Below are 15,351 nucleotides of genomic sequence, written 5' to 3'. Positions count from 1 at the left end.
TAGTGGAGAGTGTCTCAGAGAGAGAGAATTAAATATTTTGCACTTGCCTGCAAACAAATAAACCGTTTTCAATTCATGATTCTTTCTAATCTCTTAAGTTTAATATTTAATATGCTATTATTGGCATATTGCTATAAATGAATACAACAGAAAGCTTGAAATAGACCTCTTGATTGTTTTTGGACAATAGCGCTTCCGGTGATAGGTGATCAGCCACCAAAATCCTGATCAGAGCACCTATAAAATTAATTAGCTACAGACAAGACAACTTAATAAGTGGTGGTTGTAACTTATTTTTATATTATTTGTTTACCCATGCAAATAATAATGGTTCTTGGCTACAGACATATGTTTTTGTCCAGAAGTAGAACAAAGTACTTGCAGAAAATGTTGCATGTGTGCCATCTAGCCTCGACATATGATGGACACAGCTACTCTTAATAAACTGACTCTATTTGATCCACATGCAGTCTACAAAATCAATTACATTGTTTATTCTTTCTTTATCCTTCTTTCTGATTCAGTATTTTTGTGCCACATATGCTTTGTTTCAATTGTCAGTGTTTTGTTAGGCTGTTGTGAATCACCTTTAACAAGTCCCATATGCTAGCTGTTTGTGTCAACAGAATAGATGATAATACATCATTGTGTTTATGGCCTTTTTCATCTGAAAATGGGGCTCTGTGACTGCCAAAACTTTATTAGTGGATGCATAAACCTTTAATGAAATCAAACCCATGAAAAGATAAAATTATGTCTGCAATTCATATTTCATTTTCTATTTTTCCCCTTCTTTTCCCATCTCCTGCCTAAATGTTTTCCTTACCTTTTCCTTACGCTGTCTTTATCTACATCTCCTTTAATGCCCCTACCCTCTTAAACGTTTTCCTTTGTCTTTCCCTCCAATCCCTCTGATTGTATCCATCATTCCTTCTCATGCTCTTTTCTGTCCTTCCTCGCTCCCCATATGTCTCCTACTGTAGGTGTAATAAAGTGCAAGAAGGAACGTGGCTCCAGTGAGATCTGCCCCGAGTGCGCGTCTCCTCAGCCCCTGAATGGGACCCAGTTGCTAGGATTGACTCCGGACAGGCTTCCCTGTGAACGACCAGCTCTTCGCTCTACCCTTAAACAGTGGGACAATCCAGTGTGGGCTGAATCTGAAGCAGAGCCTGACCTCCCATACACCCGTGACTTTGAGAAGCCTTTAGGGCATCTAACCGTCGTTCTTTCCGACAGCCATGGGAACAGTGCTCACGTGGCATGTGACGTGCGACACCCTGGAGACAATTCCCCCATGACTTGGACAGTAAATCCACAATCACCTGGGGAGTTGTCTGTCAATGTTTCCCTGGCGACTGTCCTGGAGTGTGAGATTGATCGGGAGAAGTTGCAAAATCTATGGCAACTGGTTGCATATTACTATGAAAGTCCTGCTATCTTGGAAAGAGGTCAACAGAGAGGAAATGCAAGCAGAGTAACCTATCAATATGTCCAAGCTGTAAATGAAAATTCCCCATATTTCACAGAATTAAAAGGGTATTTGGTGGCAGAACCCTCGTGGCTGCTTCAACCCAGAGTTACTTTAAGGCTAAACAGGCAGCAGACAACAACCAAGAAACTGGTAATGGATTTCACTACTGTAATTACCAAGCAACTCAATAGCCATAGGGGGGCAGAAGATGACGACCTCACTGTGTCCTGGGCTTTAATCCACAGAGGGACAGCGGGGCGAATTCGGACTGCTCTCGAGGGTTCAAAGGTTAACTTGGAGTGCAGTGTTGTCACGTCAAATCCGGAGGTGAAAGTAGAGTGGATGCTTCCAGATTTGGCCATTGTGGAAGATGGAACTGACAAAATTGAAATTTCTGAGAAAGGAGAACTTGTGATTTTAAATGCTACACTGTCTGACTCGGGCCTTTACCACTGTATGATCAGGACCAAAGCTGGTGTGGACCTGATGCCAATTAGGCTCACCATCAAAGAACTCTCACTCAGCCCCACTGCTTTCAATGGTCAGAAACTCATAGTTGAAAAGGGACACTCTTTTTCTCTCCCTTGTGAGGTGACATCAGTCCAACCCAGTCAAACCATGTGGTACCTACCCAAAAACCAAATTCTCCTCCCCACGCAACGGACAAGACGGACAGAGGTGATGGAAAATGGGACTTTGGTGGTAAGGAGGTTAACACAAGAAGATGCAGGGGAATACACCTGCTTGGCCTCAAATCTGTATGGAGTTGATATGCTTTCACACATGGTGGAAGTCACAGGAGAAAAGGCATCTGATAAGTCCAAAGTACAGACTACGAAAGAGCAGCAGATCTTGCCAGTTGGCGTGGAGGATGGAGAGGGTTCAGGGGGAGATTACCAGGAAATTATACGACCTTTTGCTACTCAGTTCCCTAAGAAGGTAGGAACACAGCAAAGGAATTCTAATGAGTTTTCAAAAAGGATAAGAATAAAAGAGTCAAAGAGAAAGCCCAATAAATCTGTTAAAGAATTAGATCCGAATCGTTGGGCAGAGATATTGGCTAAAGCTAATGCTAAACCGAATGTTGCCCTGCCCACAGAGCAGTCACTATCAGAACCCAGCACTGTAGCCATCCAAACAAGCACTCCAGAATCTACTACTACAACTCCTACTACAATTCCGACTACTACTAACAACTTACCACTAATTAATGCCCCACACGATATTAGTACAAGGCCTCCATACTTCCCCATTAACACAAAGGCTAAGCCAGAGGCCTCCTCTCCAGAGAAGAAAGGGGATAATTCTAAAACACTGGAAAATCTGCCAAAGGTTTTACACCCTCCACCTCCCAGAGGTACAGAACCAACCCAAAACCATTTGGATGGGATCGCAGAACAAGCAGAGGCTATCACAGACCCTCCTGCTGTTAAAACTCCACAGCCAGTTGATCAGTTGGAAAATAAGTCCTCTGAAGAGGGAAGACGAAACAACAAATATCTTCATGGTCAGTCAAACAGGAGAAGGCCGCCTTATAGACGTAGAAAACCCCCAGTGAGGAGAGTCAGACCGCATGGACACCCCTTCTACAATTCATCAAACAAGCCCCAAACAACTGTTCCCCCAACAACAACCACCCCCACTACTACTACCACCACCACCACTACTACTACTACTACTACTACTACTACTACTACCACTACTACTACCACTACTACAACTACACCTGTTCCAACCACAGTGGAAAACCATGAAACCTTATCTGCAGAGTATCAGACAGAGGAAGATGAAGGTGATTACTATGATGAATATAATTACAAGGATAGTGGTACCATGGATGCCAAGGAAGAGATAAACACTGAAACCCCCTATACCACTCATGATATTTACAATACTTTGACCATAATTCCATCAGCCAGAGAAACAGATGTAGGTATCTCTTCACCTGATCCTAAGACGATTGTCACTCCAAAGCTCAATAGTACCCCTCATCCAACTGAAAGGACCATTGAAGAAAAGAAGGACAACACTGTAAACCTAAAGGAATCTGAAAATCAGAGTGAGGAAATAAGAACACAAACTGAAGAAAATGGCAGAAACAAGCAAGATCTTGCAGGAGAGAGTGAGAGAAATATAACAGCAATGGAAAGTCAAGAAACACACAAAACAGATACAGAGGGCAGTGAGAAAGATACAGAGAAATCCAAAAAGGAGAGACTGGATAGCATCCGGTTAACAACACAAAACAGAACAAGACCTAACACTCAACCTTCACCAGAACAAAACACACCAACCCAAGCAAGAACTTCATCTTCTAAGGTCATTAATTCACATTCAACAAGAGGCAGAACAAAAGAAGATGTTACACAGACAGAGGATAAAGATGTAGACAAGCCAAACACGAAGCCTGAGCTCCACAGTTTCCCAGAGCCGGTTCACCCCTGGCTCCATCAGAACAGACAGGGAGGAGGGCAAACTACAACTCCCAGGACGACACACACTAATCAAAATAGAAATATAGGAAGTCAAGGGGAAGTGAATCCAGGCAGACATTCCCAGGTTCCCAGAGTCCCCCCGACCTCCCGCTGGCCATCTCACCATCATTACCATCATTACTACCCCCTCTACCCTTCCTGGCCAGGTCAAAGGTCATTTTCTCATCCAAGGCAAGGTAAATAAAGCTGATGTGTCATACTTTTCCCATGAAATACTGTTTTGAAATGAGGTGTTGTGATAAATGGGATTAACAGAAAGTGTAACAGATAAAGGACGAAGAACAAGACAATTATATTAAGCCTGTTTACACTTGGTATCTACATGTGTTTCAGTGATCTGAACACAAATGGACAACTAAGGCGCATTGCTGTTAACACCTGTATCTATTATGCATCTACAGCTGACTGTTTGTGTTGAGATTTCATTATTGCCTATGTCACTGCTTAAGGGTCAAAGGGCTTTGTGCGCAGGTATTACATCGACACTTTCGCCAGCTGCTTGCGAACATGCTCACCAGCCACATTAGTGGCTTTCTCGGTACAGATGGAGATATCGCTGTCAGCAGAGTTTAACATGTTTCCTTCCATAAAGCAAGCGGATGGATGGTCATGCAATACTTCATCCAACTTCTCATAAAATAGGCACGTTTTAGAGCATAAGTAGGCTACCACAATGCCCTGTATTGATGACATGTCCTTGTCAAAGACGCATCAGGATGCATTCGCTTTTACACTTCAAAGATATGTGGTAAAATGTGTCCCAGACCACCTCTGCAAGTGGTTTGTTTGATCAGATCATAAGCATCTTAGCGGTTGTTTACACCTCCATGTAGTGCTGTCTATTGTAATTGGATCACCCTAGAGGACTGTAAATACCAAGTGTAAACAGGGCCATCGCCTTGATTAGTTAATATTGTGTTCAACTAAAACACAAGAAACTTGTGCTCCAGAAAAGGATAAGCACTCAATGAAGAACCTAGGGTCACTAATCAGCAATTATAAATATAAAGGCCAAAGAGCAGTAATAGAAAAGTCAGAGAGCAGTGAAGACTAACACATCTTTGGGGTCATCAGGTGGGAACCTCCTTTCATCAATGTTTCACCTAGTTGGTCCCACAACACCTCCAGGAGGCTAGGCAATGAACTTTGGCATCCCAAAGCCACTCCCCTAGTACCAGCTCTCACTACTCCTATGCAGCCCAAACAGCCCTGCCAACTTCAACAGACCCAGGTTCTGTTTATGCAAGCTCCAGGTAGTAGCAGTACTACATGGCAGTATCACATGGCTATCACCGATACAAGTCTAAGCTAAACTACTAGAAAGCTATCACAGATACAAAGCTAAGCTAAGCTACAACATGGCTATCACAAATACAAGGCTAAAGCTAAGCTAGGCTAGCCACGCTAGCTAGGCTAGTTATCACATGGCTATCACAGCCCAAACAGCAATGCCACCTTCAACTGACCCAGGTTCCATTTATGCGAGCTCCCAGTAGTGACCATGTCGATGCTACCTTCCCGAGCACATCATCACACTTGCTTTACAGTTTGAGTTTGTGCAAGCTTCAAGTTACAAATCCCCTACATCCCACTTCAACTGGGCTTCTTCTCAGCTTCTGCCTGTAAGTTTGTGCACCTCAGTTTCTTCCTTTCATAGGCTTCTTCCACTGAGGCTTCTCAAGGGACTGTTAGCTCAGATAAATAAATGATCCACTGACTCATCGACCACAGCACTATGTCAGGCCTCAAATTAGTACAGACTATTTCCTGGGGAATAACAAGCCTTCCTCCTAAATCTACCTGCATTTTCCAATCACAAGCTCCTTCCACGCAACCGCACCCCTGCCTCCTCCCTAACTTACTGCAACTATGTTTCTCCCCCTCACGCACAAACTGGATATCTGGACTCTCTTTTTTATAACCTCCTGAATTCACGTGTCTTCTACTCCCCTCAGTACCTGCAGCTAAGCTTCTCAATACCTGATTAAGTTGCCACGTATACCGGCCCTGTGACAAACTAATTTTGCAGCTTGATAAAATATGTATTAAGGTTGCAGTACCTGAACACAGTGGGCATGATGGGTCACCATTTACCCAGAGCTTCAAGTTCTGAGGGGTTGGCAACACATCATATGTAGTCCCTATCAGGAATCTAATGTGGCTGTCCTCCATATTCCACAGGTCCCTCCAGCTAAGGTCCCTCCTCTCTACACTTTTACAATTCAACCACTGACCCTGCTTAGCCTGAGCCACTGCCTTAGCACCCCTTACAGTCTCCTCCTGCCTACGTACCTGTTCCACTACCAGTTTTCTTCTATCCTTGGGGCCTGCTGTGTTCCACACAGGTTTGCATGGCCCAAGCCCCAAGCCTCCCCAGCCAAATTGAACATTACCTACTATCTCTGCATGCCTAAGCGCAGCCTCTGCATCCTGAACTGCCACTCTTGGGTTCCATTTTCTCCCCTTGGATGGATTTAGAGCCACAGTCCTAACTACTACATCCTTACTCCCGGCTAACAACAGCTCTACCCTGACCTTGGTGCACTTGACAGTGGCCTCATTAACCTAGGAAATAACCCAAACTGCAAACACCACAACTTCAACTTTCCTGGGAGTCCTGACTCATCTATTCTATCTAGTCCTTCAGCAACATCTTTTCTAAATTGCACAACCTGCTCATCATTATTCAAATACACATTGTACCACCTACCTAGGCTCTTCGCTGACTTTTTCCTAATTGTTGAAATTTCCTCATCATCTATGATAAATTTCCTATCATTTAATTTCCCTCTACATAATGAAATACTTCTAGACTTACTTGGCTTGATCTTCATACTGGCCCACTTGAGATTTTTATTTACCTTCTCTAATAGCCTCTTTTTACATGGCACCGTTCTAGTTACTAGTGTCATGTCATCCATGTAAGCCCTAATTGGTGGAAGACACATCTCATTCGGAAGCCCTGATAATTACTTCCATCGCCATTGTAAATGCTAATGGCGAAATTGTACACCCTGCCATAATACCTATCTGTAGCCTCTGCCAGCCTGTTGTGCAATCTGCCATACTTATACACAATCTAATGTCCTGAAAATATGCTTTCACAAAGTTGACAACTATTCCCAGCACCCTAAGATACTCAAAAGTACTCTAAATGTGGGTATGTGGCACTGAACCAAACGCATTAGCCAGATCTAAAAATATTACATGCAGGTCTCTTTTCTCCCTCTTAGCTGCCTGAATCAGGTGCCAGATCATGCTTGTATGTGCTAGGCACCCTTCAAAACCTGGTATCCCTGCCTTCTGCACAGTCGGGTCTATTAACCCATTCCTTTCTAAGTACTCAGCTAATCTCTCTGAGTTACTAAGGCTAAGATCTGAGGACTCCTTCTCCTTAGGGATGAAGACACCCCCTGCCCTGAACCATGCTCTTGGGATAATTTGTTTCTTTTTTGAGAATTGAATTGAATTTTGAGATGTTTCCACAAAAACGTAAGGATGTCAGGTGCACTTTTATAAACCCGGTAGGAGACTCCATTAGGCCCTGGGGCCGAAGAAGCCTTTGTGGGCCTAACCACATCCTGAACTTCTTTCCACCTAGGTGGAAAATTCTTAATTCTTAAATTGTGCAATAGTTGTCTTGGTGTTATGGCCTGTCAATTTAATCCTGGTTGGAATGCATGTTTTTATCAAAGTTTTTCCCTTCCCTCCTAGGTCCTGGGTCAAACCCTGTGCCCACGCATAGACCCTGGCCTCTCCCTCACCCCTGGGCTCAAATCCCAGTTGTCACCAACCGACCAGAGATCACAGCTGAAACAGTGAAGCCCACACCTACAGTGTCTGGAACAACAGGAAACTCCAGAGTGACACTCTCTAACCTTCATCTGTCACATCATCGCCATCATCAAAATCATCATGTGAATGGCAGGACCCAAACCAGAGACCAACTGTTTCTATCAAGGCTGAGAAACAGATATAGACAGGTATGATGACAGATAGTTTTGTGGGCATGCAGAATGTGATCAATCTCTTTACAGATCTCATTGTGTTGTATTCAACACAATACTAGAATAATTTGACATTTTGATTTTTCCAGGCGCAACTTGATCGTATCGCTCAGCTGGGAAGGATAGTAACACCCAAACCTCGCATTAGTTACCAAAATCCTCCATCCCTCATTACACCTAAACCCCAAGCTCTGCCTCCAAATAAACCCTACACCACCAAACCACCAGCACCCACTGTTTCTGACACTTACAATCTGCAACCTCCAAACTTTGCTAAACATTCATCATCATCATTCTCTGGTTTCATCCCGACCCCTCGTCCTTACCACCCTACCACCCCTGGGGTTCTGTATGAAGGTCGGTGGCCTGTTGGAGGTAGGCACATTTGTGCAACGACATATGCTATGTACCAGTATATATAATGGAAAATGGGCAGTATATTTTAGATATTTTAATCTGTCATAATGAAATCATTTCTTGTTGTATTAATGTGTTTTTGTAGCAGGACGAATCAGCTCTCGGCGGCCCACAGCCGCACCTCCTTTCCCATGGGTGTGGGGAGCTGGAAGTGGTGGGCAGAAGCCCCGTATTAGCACAGTTACTACAGCTAGTGTGTCAGTACTAGCGGAAAGTGATGTGTTCCTGCCTTGCAAAGCAGCAGGGAACCCTGAACCAAACATTGCATGGACCAAAGTCTCCACAGGTAATCAGGAGAAACATTTTTTAAAAAGAGGAAGACATGAAAGAAATAATGACAAAAAAACTACAGAATGTAGGAAAATGGGACAGTCCTAGGTTTATGTGTTGCTTCAGATCATACATCTTACCGGGTAATAGCTGCCTGTATCTTTTTTGAGACTATCACTGGCAAGACAGAGACAGAAATGTTCAAATGCAGTCGTCATGTGAATCATGATTCAGAATTCATATCCTTTCTTTTCCCTCCTCAGGGGCCACTATCCCAGCCAACACCAAGCATGGTCCCCGTTTTGAAGTCTTCAAAAATGGAACGTTTGTTATTAAGAACATTCAGCTTCAGGATAGAGGCCAGTACCTCTGCACGGCCCAGAACAGCTTTGGATCTGATCGCATGGTCATCACCTTAGCTGTCCAGACTCAGGCACCCAATATCCAGCTGCCTGAGTCCACAGAGATCGCAGCCTACTTAGGAAAAAATGTGTCTCTTGACTGCCTTGCTTCAGGAAAACCGCCTGCCCAAATTTCCTGGATCCTTCCCGACAGGACGTTTATACGTGAAGTCGGGACTGTTCACTCTCCCCTTTCACCAATATCTCTTCTTCAAAATGGAACCCTTCAAATTCACTCTCTTAATTTCTCCAGCAAAGGGGACTATAAATGTATCGCAAGCAATGCAGCGGGTGCTGATACAATAACTTATCATCTGCATGTAGCAGCTCTGCCTCCAAGCATCAGTGAAGGAGCGACTGATACTGTGGTCATTCAGCCAGGTATAGTATATCCCTAAATTCCCCATACCAGAAAGTTTTCGTCATCATAGGGATGGTGAAATACAATAGTATGTTCATAATCTAAACTAATAAAATCCAATTAAACCAGGCAGGAGTGTGTATATCCACTGCTCTGTGAAGGGCGAACCAGTGCCTGCTGTGAAATGGACACTCCCAGCAGGCGTCCATGTCAAGCCATCACAGTTTCTTGGACGCAGGCTCTTTGTTTTCCCCAACGGGACGCTGTATGTGAAGAGTATTTCGCCAGCTGATGCTGGGAGGTATGATACATGCATTATGATTATGATTCAGTCTTTTTGTCTATGCACTTGTCAGATGTCTGGTTAAATATGTATGCTTGTATCATATGTCAAAGTTCTCATTTTGGTTGACATACCTAGTTAAATCAGGATGTGTTCTCCTAACCTGGCTTAATATTCCCCTCAGTTTACATATGATTTCTCATCAAAGCTTTATGGGTTAGGGTTAGTCCAATACTTTGGTTGACCAAATACCTGCAAAATTATTGGTATTCCCATCAGCCTCACAAAGCTGCATATTTAAATTCAGGACCAACCAACTGTAAATTTTCAACCAACTGACTGACTTTAACTGGCATAAAGCACAATGGTGCTCCCAGAAATTTTAATTAGGGTGGCCAGATAGAGCCCCTGAAGGTCTTTGAGTGGCACCACAAAACCAAAAACTATAACTGAATACCAGGAATTCTGTTATGCTGTTGAAGTATATAGTTGAAAACTATATCAATACGGAGAGTTAAGGAATCAAATAGTTATATTTTAGTTTACTATTTTACAGTTAATATTACTAAACGGGTACAAGCGGCCTAAATGAGCGTTCTCCGTAGGGTGGCTGGGTTCTCCCTTAGAGATACAGTAGGGTGAGAAGCTCGTTCATCCGGGAGGAGCTCGGAGTAGAGCCACTGCTCCTCCACGTTGAGAAGAGCCAGATGAGGTGGCTCGGGCATCTAATTAGGATGCTTCCTGGACGCCTCCCTGGTGAGGTGTTCAGGGCACGTCCCACCGGTAGGAGGCCCCGGGGAAGACCCAGGACATGTTGGAGAGACTATGTCTCCCAGCTGGGATGCCCCTGGGAAGAGCTTGACGAAGTGGCCGGGGAGAGGGAAGTCTGGGCTTCTCTGCTTAGGCTGCTGCCCCCGCGACCCGACCCCAGATAAGCGGCAGAAAATGGATGGATGGATGGATGGATAGATGGATGGATGGATGGATGGATATTACTAATTATGTGATGTGCAAAGACTTATACCTCTGAAGTTAATAGTTCCACAGTGATTATTGTTCTTCAAATAGGGTGTTCTTTTCCTTAAAAAATATATATATACAGCTTTAATTTGAAGGAGAACATTGGTTGTAAGGAGCAAAACAATTACTGGGAGGCCTGGTCAATTTTAAGGCAGAATTTTTTTTTATTTTCCCACTTCCACTGGGAGTACCACTGGAACCCATCATTCAGATATCTTGAGGTGAGGGTTCAAGAGACCCCTGTGGAAATTGCCATGCCAGTTGTTCCCTCACCAAAATTTAACCTAACTTTGCAGCTTTATTTAATCACCTTCCCAATAAGCGTTGCTGATGTGGTTGGTACATGATTTTTAGCAAAACCTCAGTGCCCACTAGCATCTTAAAAAACAGTTATATTGGCCTTCAATCATTTTAACCGCAATTGTATCAGGATGACCATGACCCACCCTTGGGGGCAGCACTAATGCAGCAATAGTAGATTTGTTATAATAATATAATAATAATAATAATAATAATAATAATAATAATAATAATAATAATAATAATAATAATAATAATAATAATAATAATAATAACAATAATAATAATAATAATAATACTTTGGATTTATATAGCGTATTTTTTTAACTGAAAAAAACAAAAAGAAGAAACAGGGTTGGGGGCTAGGAATAGGCAGAGGAGAAGAGATGGGTTTTGAGGCAGGACTGAAAGTTGGGCGAGGGACTCACTTGGGGGAGGGAGTTCCAGAGCCTGGGAGCAGCCCTGGAGAGGGCTCTGTCCTCAAAAGTAGGGGCTTTAAAGGGCTTTAAAGGTGAGGACGAGAATCTTGAAGGTATTCCGGTGGGAGACAGGGAGTCAGTGAAGGTTTTTTAAGACTGGGGTGATGTGGTGCCAAGGTTTGGTGCAGGTGAGGAGTCGGGCAGCTGCGTTCTGGACTAGTTGGAGTCTATTAATGGAGGTGGAGCTGAAACCATAAAGGAGTGAGTTGCAGTAGTCCAGACGGCAGGAAATGAAGTTGGTGAAGTTTTGCACCTTCAGGCAAAGCATGGTATTCCTTTTAAAAGCAATTCAAATACTAACTCAAAGTTATTAGGCCATATAAAAAATTCTTTGTTGACTTGATTTTAGATACTAAGCTGCAAGTCAAGGCTGCTGTTAATCCCTCCACAGGTACGAGTGTCTGGCCACTAATGCTGTGGGCATTGCCAAAAGAACTGTGCAGTTGGAGATGAGGGCAGATTCCCCCTCCATCTCCCACCAGCCTCCTCCTCTTCCTGTCCCTCCAACCCACCACCATGGAGTGCCATCCCGAAAGCACTCTGTCACAGCTATGTATGGTTCTGCTGTCTACCTCCACTGTCCAGAATCTATCGGATCAGCAAGAGGGACCATCTGGCAGCTACCATCCAAGACCATCATGGAACATCGATACAGGTAACTTACTTTTATAAATGTACGAATCAGTACAACATTGATCATATTATCAATACATTAAAATGTTTTAGTTTCCATTCAACATCACTGACTGCTTTAATATCAGGCTCATTTCTCTCCCCTATCTGCCTGCAGTCCGGAGAGACCAATTAAAGTTTTCCATAATGGGACTCTGAGGATACTTCAGCTAACAGAGCTAGATGGTGGAAATTATCTGTGTGTCTTTCAGCGGCCCAATGGGGAGGACATGGAGCTCTTCCAGGTATGAACCGGACAGATAACGACTTCAGGCAGGTTCATTTTGCTGCCAGCTTCTTTCCAGTAGTCTTCATTTCATTTCTGGCTAAGAACACTCTTTGTTCATTAAAAATCCCTCTCTTATTAGTGAGTGTCAAAGTCATATTGTAAAGACGTCTAACATGTCTTTACCTTAAAGAATCAAAGGCATTAAAAATAGGATTTAAATTTTTCTGTAAATGGGTTCGGCAATAGCTGTAGCAGCAGGGTTGAGTGATCAATACTTGGCTGAAGTCTGTATTTTCCAAGCTGTCACTTTCACACTAAAGGTTTTATGTATTTTGTCATTTTTTTATGTATTTCCTTCATCAGTTGGAGGTGTTAATGACCCCTCCCAGAATTGAGCATGTGAGGACTGCACAGACCAGGGTCACCTTTGGAGAAAACTTCCAGGTAAATTTGGGGAGCTTGCTCAGAGATTATTTAATGTAGCCTGTGAACTTTTCTATATCAGTTTTTTTTTCAGTATGTTCTATTTTTTCCCTAAAATTTGTGAATCTATAATGATGAATACAATAATGTTAGGATAAGACATATAGGTCTGATTTCTCAAAAGCGTAATTAAAGCATTAATGATTTTTTTGGCCTTTTGGGGGCATGGACACAGCACTGATATATTAACGCTCTATGTGTGTATAGCAGAAGTATTAGCATCAGTTACCTATTGAAACATTCTGCAGCTAAAAACATTACCATCCATTTGGATTTGTTTTCTGTTTTGGTCTCAATCCACTCCTAACTTTGTCTGTCTGCTGTTTGGTGCTGGGCAGTTAGAGTACAGTGGGTTTATCAGAGCTTCTTCATGGCTAAAACCAAGGTTGATTAGGATGGTGACTGCAGGCTGCATTACCAAAACAATGGGTTGAAAGGTGCCAAAATGCTCTGTTGAGCAGGAAACTGCAAGGTTTGTTTTTAATAATCTAGTAGTTCTTCACTACGAGCGACCCTTTTCAAATTACACAGCCATAAAATCAAAACTCAAAAACGTATTTTTGTATGTGAACACTATAAACTGCAAATAAAAATGGACAACACACAGGCTACCTCCGCTATGCTGAAGTGAAGCTAAAATATTCCGGATAAGGCGGCTGCCATCTTGTGACATCTTTCGGAGGTGGAGTCTGCGCAGTAGCGGTCTCCGCAGTGGTAGAGTTCCCGCAAAAACACCTGTCTGACCAATTGCAAGCAGCACCATTGAACACTAGCACACTTATTGGCTCACACAGCTGTCAATCATGGCAGGAAATCCCCTTTTTGTAGAATTAAATAACTCATTAAAATCAAACTTATCATTAAAAGGATCACTTGAACAAACATCAGGGTGATGAGAACTGATTTCAGTGACAGAAAGCATCGTGTTACTCCCACTGTTAAGGCCTCTAAAAACTAAAGACGGCTCAACAGAGACAGCAACATATTAAGGACGCCAGAGACAGATGTAAAAGTATAAAAGCACAAAACTGTACTTACTCTGCTAACATGGAGGGGCGGGCCTTATGACCTAAACCGCAGCCAGCCACCAGGAGACCATCCAGGTGTTTTGGCTTCACTTTGAGGAGTTGTCATGTCGTCCATCTTTATATAAAGCCTGTGGTGAACACAGACAGAAGACTTAAACATCTAGATTTTGATAAAAGCATTTTTGGTAACAGTGTTCATGTTATCTTAGTAATGTGTTTGACTTTTGAAAGAGAAAACTTATCTGCAACAAATTTTCCAAGTATTTTAATCGACTGAATTGAACAGCCTAGGCAATGTATGTTGTCCCACACATAAAGTTATCTGAAGAACAATGTTAAATCACCCAGAAATTTAACAGCAGTTAGTTTAGAGCTCTGTGTGACAGAATGCAGTGTACAGCACATGTGAGGACACTAATTGAAAAAAAAAATCCCCACAAGGTGTCATGGAAAAGACACAACGAGATTTTTCATCCTACGAGACACGTGAGATGTTGTTTCTGCCACGATACATTAGTCACACATGAGCCAATTCAGATGTTTAAAACCACGTTTAAACTGTTTCAGACAGAATCTATGTACAAATAATTCCAACCAACATTTTATTTCCACCAGTTTCTTAGTTTAAAGTCACTGTGTAGCTGCCACATTGTTTTTTTAAATCCTGGCATTATTCATGTGCCTTACAGCTCTGGAAAGTCGAGCACTGGTGTCGAGCTGGGCACTTTCACATCAGCGTCCCTTTTTACTTTGATTTGGATTTCTACAACTGGATTCTTTCCTATGTACATGAGGCAGTTGGACTTCATTTGATAAAAACAGGAATTATTCTCCTGTTTTTCATTCCTTTGTCTTTTCTCTCTGCTCATTGCTGTATGTATAAATGTAAGGACTGTAAGTGTGTCCAGATATTTTAATATAAAGATATGAATTTGTGTGGCTATACATTTAAATAAATGCAAAGTAAACTAGTATAGAAATTAGGGCTGTCAAGGGAATAATTTTGTTAATTGCGATTAATTGCAAAATTTCTATAATTAATCAAATTTTAATTGCATGTTTTCAGTATCATTTGTTTAATTAATCTTCAATTGAGAGTCAAAAAACATTAAATTTAAAAAACGGGTCATTTTCTGTTTTTTCCTTTTTGAAATGAAAACAAATAAATTAAAATTTGTTTGTTTTTCAAAATCCCGTTTGTTAATCAGGATCAAATAACGGAAAGTTGAAATATGAATGAATTAAAACATGACTGATTTCCGACGGCAGGTAAACAGAATAACAGACATTAAACGGAGCAATGTAGGCTACATTTTTATGATTAATGAAGGTTCCATCTTTGTCACATTAGACTACAATTTTCACAAATGTTTACAACAAGGAACATCACAGGGGCCAATTATAACAGCACTTTGCTCCGCTTAATGCCTGTTAT

General features: G+C 42.3%; 1 protein-coding gene across 1 annotated transcript in view; it reads left to right on the top strand.

The window, feature by feature from the left end:
* The window catches only part of LOC121948570 (matrix-remodeling-associated protein 5), a 42,822-nt gene that overhangs the window by 22,669 nt on the left and 4,802 nt on the right, over window positions 1–15,351 (top strand). The window contains exons 7-15 of the mRNA XM_088081387.1: window positions 984–4,142; window positions 7,681–7,949; window positions 8,063–8,348; window positions 8,476–8,676; window positions 8,924–9,442; window positions 9,552–9,723; window positions 11,896–12,159; window positions 12,295–12,421; window positions 12,769–12,849. Of these exons, the coding sequence (XP_087937513.1) occupies window positions 984–4,142; window positions 7,681–7,949; window positions 8,063–8,348; window positions 8,476–8,676; window positions 8,924–9,442; window positions 9,552–9,723; window positions 11,896–12,159; window positions 12,295–12,421; window positions 12,769–12,849 (5,078 nt within the window). The remainder of the gene's footprint in view (window positions 1–983; window positions 4,143–7,680; window positions 7,950–8,062; window positions 8,349–8,475; window positions 8,677–8,923; window positions 9,443–9,551; window positions 9,724–11,895; window positions 12,160–12,294; window positions 12,422–12,768; window positions 12,850–15,351) is intronic.

This window comes from Plectropomus leopardus, chromosome 8 (assembly GCF_026936395.1).
Source record: "Plectropomus leopardus strain MGB_pleo_1.0 chromosome 8, ASM2693639v1, whole genome shotgun sequence".
NCBI lineage: Eukaryota > Metazoa > Chordata > Actinopteri > Perciformes > Serranidae > Plectropomus > Plectropomus leopardus.
This window is presented reverse-complemented; position numbering and strand designations above follow the sequence as displayed.